This window comes from Oncorhynchus kisutch, unplaced genomic scaffold (genome assembly GCF_002021735.2).
Source record: "Oncorhynchus kisutch isolate 150728-3 unplaced genomic scaffold, Okis_V2 Okis06b-Okis10b_hom, whole genome shotgun sequence".
Taxonomy (NCBI): domain Eukaryota; kingdom Metazoa; phylum Chordata; class Actinopteri; order Salmoniformes; family Salmonidae; genus Oncorhynchus; species Oncorhynchus kisutch.
Genome location: NW_022261983.1, coordinates 12007560 through 12014223, shown reverse-complemented (window position 1 = coordinate 12014223; position 6664 = coordinate 12007560). Strand labels below are relative to the sequence as shown.

Below are 6664 nucleotides of genomic sequence, written 5' to 3'. Positions count from 1 at the left end.
ACCCCAAGCATACTTCCAAAGTTGTGGCACAATGGCTTAAGGACAACACAATCAAGGTATTGGAGTGGCCATCACAAAGCCCTGACCTCAATCCTACAGAAAATGTGTGGGCAGAACTGAAAAAGCGTGTGTGTGCAAGGAGGCCTATAAACCTGATTCAGTTACACCAGCTCTGTCAGGAGGAATGGGCCAAAAATCACCCAACTTATTGTGGGAAGCTTGTGGAAGGCTACCCGAACCATTTGACCCAAGTGAAACAAATTAAAGGCAATGCTACCAAATACTAATTGAGTGTATGTAAACTTTTGACCCACTGGGAATGTGATGAAAGAAATAAAAGCTGAAATAAATCATTCTGACATTTCACATTAAAGTAAAGTGGTGATCCTAACTGACAGGTAATTTTTACCTGGATTAAATGTCAGGAATTGTGAAAAACTGAGTTGAAATGTGTTTAAGGTTTATGTAAACTTCTGACTTCAACTGTGTGTGTGTACATTTTGAGGAAAGCTAAGCAATATGGTATCTGAAATAAGCCCACTTCTCTTCGCTCTATCAACTTAACTTTTTTGTCTGTTACATGTTCAAGGGGGAGGACGTATAATGCCTCCATGCAACGGTCTCTTTCAGCTCACAAGTCAGGCAGCACCCAATTTCATTGCTGTTTGCAGCAAATTTTTCTTTCTACTTTACCGGTGTGCTCTACTGAACATAACCCAGGTCATCATGGTGTGCTCTACTGAACACAACCGAGGTCATCATGGTGTGCTCTACTGAACACAACCCAGGTCATCATGGTATGCTCTACTGAACACAACCCAGGTCATCATGGTGTGCTCTACTGAACATAACCCAGGTCATCATGCTATGCTCTACTGAACACAACCCAGGTCATCATGGTGTGCTCTACTGAACACAACCCAGGTCATCATGGTATGCTCTACTGAACACAACCCAGGTCATCATGGTATGCTCTACTGAACATAACCCAGGTCATCATCCTGTTTCTGACATGAATAGCAGTAGTTAGCACACACTTCTTGTGTCCAATTGTTTTATTTCATACAAGGTCATGAATGTGTACAAAAGGTCATTTTTGTACAGATATACAGATACAGGAACAGAGTGAGAAAATATTATAAAACCGTATAAAATGTATTTGAAACCCTTCTGGTGTGCCTAGCCAGTGGTTTACCTGTTCGCAAACAGTCGTCTAAAGTTGAATCCAACCAGTGGTATCTATTGAGACTCCGATTCTTACACTCATATCAGTTTCTCTCTCTCATACCTCCACACTAACCAGCGTGTCTACTGTCCATTCTCTGACACCTATTGAAGACGATCAATAAGTGTCCAAAATGGCAGCCTATTGCCTACGTAGTGCCCAGATTGGCTCTGACCAATAGTAGTGCACTAAAGGGAACAGGGTGTGGTTTCAGATAGGCCTACAGTGTATAATACTGAGTCAGCATGATCACACTATGACAATAACATTCTATTTGTTATTCTGAGGTGGGGAAACTAGATCTGAACGTCAAATCATATCAGCTATTATTTCTACTGTAGCTAGCTAACATCTTATTATAAAGTTATAATACTCACTTTAAAAAGAAAAAACATGTAGAAGGGAATTCATAGCATTTCTCTATTTGTATTCTACCATTAGAGTATGTAGTAGTACAGTAGTAGTCTAACATATTCAGGCAACAAAAAACATTTTGTTTACAGTAGAATTACTTAGCAGACTGATCAAACATTTTGTTTACAGTAGAATTACTTAGCAGACTGATCAAACATTTTGTTTACAGTAGAATTACTTAGCAGACTGATCAAACATTTTCGAAAAGTCTAAATCAAAGAAAATAACATTTGTGACATTCTGAAGAACAATATAACAAACAATATCCAGATAAAAGTGATACATGTTCCCTTTGCTTATAGCAGTGTTTTAGGATGATGGTTTAACCTGAAGCTGCATAGGAAACGACAGGCAGACAGAAGGCACAGTCCCCATGTTACTGGCCATACTGTTTCACGACTCCTAGACAATATGGTGTTATTTATGGTGGTCTATGGCCTGTACAGAAGCATTAGCTAATGTTTGCAGTTGTGTTTGATCACATTCATTGTACATCACTATGCATTTCCATGAGCTGCTAAACGACCCCTGCCTTAGCTGGAGGACACATTGCTGTAAGGTACCTCATTTCACTGCAAAGAAGATCTGTATGGACTGAACAAGAAAGAGTTTGTGATATGCATATCTGACCGGGTTTCTGCAAGCCTTCATTCAATGCTCATACTGTAAGTTAGTAGTCTATCTATAGGATGTTCAATGTCAAATGTACAGTGTTTTCATCAAAGAATACTGAGGTCTATTATGGAAAAACATGATTTGTACAAATGAAAACAAATGGATTGGTCAAACAAACCGACATCTTTTAATCTGCAAGAAGACATTAACTATCTACAGTGCCTTGCAAAAGTATTCATACCCCTTGGATTTCTTCACATTTTGTGTTACAAAGTGCGATTAAAATTGATAAAATTGTATTTTTTGGGGGTCAACAATTGACTCAAAATACACCAATGTCAAAGTGGCAGGTTTTTTTGAAGATGAATAAAAGTAGATAACTAAAATATAGCCCCTTTGTTCAGGCCTAAATTAGTTTGGTTAAACAAATAACACAAGTTGGCACCGGAGCAGAAGGCAGATGTTTTACGTGCCCCCAACCGATTGTGTTTTTTGTTTTATCTGCGTTGTTTGACTCATTTTTGTACATAATGTTGTCGTTACCGTCTTTTATGACCGAAAATGACTTCTAGACATCATCAGGACTGAGATTACTCACCACGGACTACCAGAAACCTTTCTCTTCTTTCACAACTCTGATGAGCCCGAGGCGGAGGATATACGGCTCCCTCAGGAACAGGCCCCAGTGATCTGCGTGAAGAGGAGGTGGAGATAGATGCCAGAGGGCGGGCTGCCTTCTGAGGAGTAGGCGGCGATCGAATAAACCCTAACTCCCCGCAATTCTGCTCGCAAACATGCAATCTTTGGACAATAAAATGGACGAGTTATTGGGAAGATTAAACTACCAACGGGACATTAACTGTAGCATCATAAGCTTCACGGAGTCGTGGCTGAATGACAACAATATCAACATACAGCTGGCTAGTTATACTATGTACCGGCAGGATAGAACAGCAGCATCTGGTAAGACAAGGTGTGGCGGTCTATGTATTTTTGTAAACAGCTGGTGGACGATATCTAAGGAAGTCTCGAGCCATTGCTCATCTGAGGTAGTTTCTCATGATAAGCTGCAGACCACATTACAACACAGGGGCCACTCAGGGGTGCGTGCTCAGTCCTCTCCTGTACTCCCTGTTCATTCATGACTGCACGGCCAGGCACGAATCCAACACAATCATTAATTTTGACGATGACACAACAGTGCTCGGCCTGATCACCGACAATGAGACGAGCCTATAGGGAGGAGGTCAGAGACCTGGCCATGTGGTGCCAGGACAACAACCTCTCCCTCAACGTGATCAAGACAATGGAGATGATTGTGGACTACAGGAAAAATAGGACCGAGCACGCCCCCATTCTCGTCGACGGGGCTGCAGTGGAGCAGGTTGAGAGCTTCAAGTTCCTTGGTGTCCACATCACCAACAAACTAACATGGTCCAAGCATACCATGACAGTCGTGAAGCATGCATGACAAAACCTATTCCCCCTCAGGAGACTGAAAATATTTGGCATGGGTCCTCAGATCCTCAAAATGTTCTACAGCTGCACCATTGAGAGCATGGTTGCTGACTGGTTGCTTCACTGCCTGGTATGGCAACTGCTCGGCTTCTGACCACAAGGCACTACAGAGCGTAGTGCGAACGCCCCTGTACATCGCTGTGGCCAAGCTTCCTGCTATCCAGGACCTCTATACCAGGCGGTGTCAGAGGAAGGCCCTGAAAATTGTCAAAGGCTCCAGCCACCCTAGTCATAGACTGTTCTCTCTGCTACCACACGGCAAGCGGTACCAGAGCGCCAAGTCTAGATCCAAGGGGCTTCTAAACAGCTTCTACCCCCAAGCCATAAGACTCCTGAACATCTAGTCAAATGGCTACCCAGACTATTCACATTGCCCCCTCCCCACATCACTGCCACTCTATTATCATCTATGCATAGTCACTTTAATTAACTCTACCTACATGTTCATACTACCTCAACTAACCGGTGCCCCCGCAGATTGACTCTGTACCGGCACCCCCCTGTATATATTGTTATTTTTTGAATTTCAAGCACAGATTAAATTACAAAGACCAGGGACCTTTTCGAAAGCCTTTTTCAGAAGGGCAGTGATTGGTAGATGGGTAACAATAGCAAATCAGACATTGAATATATATTTAAGCATGGTGAAGTTAATCATTATTATGTGGATGGTGTATTAAACCACCCAGAGACATAAAAGATGCAGTCCTCCTTTTGAACTGAGCAGCAGGATTGAAACAGCTCAGGGATGTCACCATGGTGATTTAAAAAAAAGCTGTGATGGGAGAAAACTGAGGTTGGCCCAACAACATTGTAGAGACTCCACAATAATGACTTACAATGGCAGATTGAAAAGAACAATACAAATATACAGAATAAAAATATTCCAAAACATGCATGTTGTTTGCAACAAGGCACACAAGTTATACTTAAAAAAAAACACTGCAAAGCCTTACATTTGGGGCAAATCCAACAACACGGAGTAACTAACTGCCTCCTTATTTTTAAGCATGGTGGTGGCTGCATCATGTTATGGGTATGCTTGATGTCGGCAAATACTGGGCAGTTTTCCAGGATAAAAAGAAACGGGATGAAGCTATGCACATGCAAAATCCTTGAGGCTTCAGTCTGCTTTACACCAGTCACTGGGAGGGGAATTCACTTTTCAGCAGGACAATAACCTACAACACAAGGCCAAATCTACACTGGAGTATTTTACCAAGAAGACAGTGAATGTTCCTGAGTGGCCAAGTTTGACATAAATCTGCTTAAATCAATAGCGAGACATCTTGACAGAGCTTGAAGAACTTTAAAAAGAATAAATGGGCTAATATTGCACAATCTAGGTGTGTAAAGCTTTAAAAGACTTACCCAGGAAGACACAGATGTAATCGCCCCCTAAGTCAAATGTATTGACTTAGGGAGCTCAATACTTATGCAACAACAATATTTTTGTTATGTAATCTCTATTCATATTAAATCAATAAAACACTTTGACTTGAGTATTTTGTGTAGATTGTTGACAACAAAAAAATATTTTATTTATTATTAATCCCACTTAGTACAAACTAAATGTGAGGAAATCCGAGGGGTGTGAACACTTTTACAAGGCAGTGTAAGTGTAGTGGTGGAGCCTCCCTAACGCCCATCCTAGTTGACAGCAGTTCCAGGCTAGCATGTAGGCCTGCTGCAGGGCTGCCCAACCCTCTTCCTGAAGACCTACCGGCCTGTACTTTTTCACTCACTCTAATTATTAGCAGGTCCCCCAGACCTTAACTAGTGGAATCAGGTATGTTTGATTACGGTTGGATTGAAAACCTACAGGATGGTAGATCTTCAGGAAGAGCGTTGGGCAGACTTGCTTTAAAATATCAAGTAATAGTTTTAAATGAAAAAAGTATTTACAAATGTACTTATGTTATACTGTACATCTACATCCAGTGTAACTATCAATTTACTGTAATATAACCTATATACATACCACACGTTGTCCTCCCTCTCAATATTTACCTTCAACCTCTTAAGACAGTTTGCTGTACATTATTTCAGTTACAGGAACATAGAAATGACACATATATGTTCATTATTATCAGTATTGTGACTAGAGGCCAGAGACCTACAGGGGTCTTAAGAGGAGGGCGAGGGGCCAGGGACACACAAGCTGGTTAGGGGGAGGTGGTGGGGCCAAGGACCCCCAGGTGCCTACAGGGGGGTTGTGAGAGGAGGATCAGAGGCCAGGGAGCCCCAGGGACCTACAGGGGTGCTGTGAGGGGAGCGTGAGAGGCCAGGGGTGCTGTGAGGGGAGGGTGAGAGGCCAGGGACCTACAGGGGTGCTGTGAGGGGAGGGTGAGAGGCCAGGGACCTACAGGGGTGCTGTGAGGGGAGGGTGAGAGGCCAGGGACCTACAGGGGTGCTGTGAGGGGAGGGTGAGAGGCCAGGGACCTACAGGGGTGCTGTGAGGGGAGGGTGAGAGGCCAGGGATCTACAGGGGTGCTGTCAGGGGAGGGTGAGAGGCCAGGGACCTACAGGGGTGCTGTGAAGGCCCCTGCTAGTAGAATATAGGGGCTGATCTGTCATCATTGATGGGTTGTCTGAAGTAAATCTCCAGGGCTCGGTCACTGTGGAGAGAGGGAGCAAGGAAGAGAGATGTTTAGTCTGGATAGAACACACATGGAAGACACTTAGGTCAAACCCCTAATCCCAACTCATCACCCACCCCAAGGTATTTATCTTCAGTCTTCTGTTTGGTAGATTATAGTGACCCCTATAGAAACCAGAAAGTACAATAACAGTAGCCATTCTCCACTGACTAAATACTTTTGTTTCTCAATGTGTGTCTGTAGTTATTATTTATAAAGGGAATGTTAGAGCCAGCATGCAGGCGAGAACAAA

General features: G+C 42.9%; 1 protein-coding gene across 4 annotated transcripts in view; it reads right to left on the bottom strand.

The window, feature by feature from the left end:
• Positions 1 to 1041: 1041 nt before the first annotated feature.
• Positions 1042 to 6664, bottom strand: part of LOC109884605 (brain-specific angiogenesis inhibitor 1-associated protein 2-like) — a 151992-nt gene continuing 146369 nt past the window's right edge. For 2 of the 4 annotated variants that reach the window (XM_031813841.1, XM_031813843.1), the window contains one exon: positions 1042 to 6390. In XM_031813841.1, coding sequence (XP_031669701.1) covers positions 6321 to 6390 — 70 coding nt within the window. In that variant the 3' untranslated portion in view covers positions 1042 to 6320. The remainder of the gene's footprint in view (positions 6391 to 6664) is intronic. The other 2 variants (XM_031813845.1, XR_004206801.1) reach the window with 2 other exon arrangements.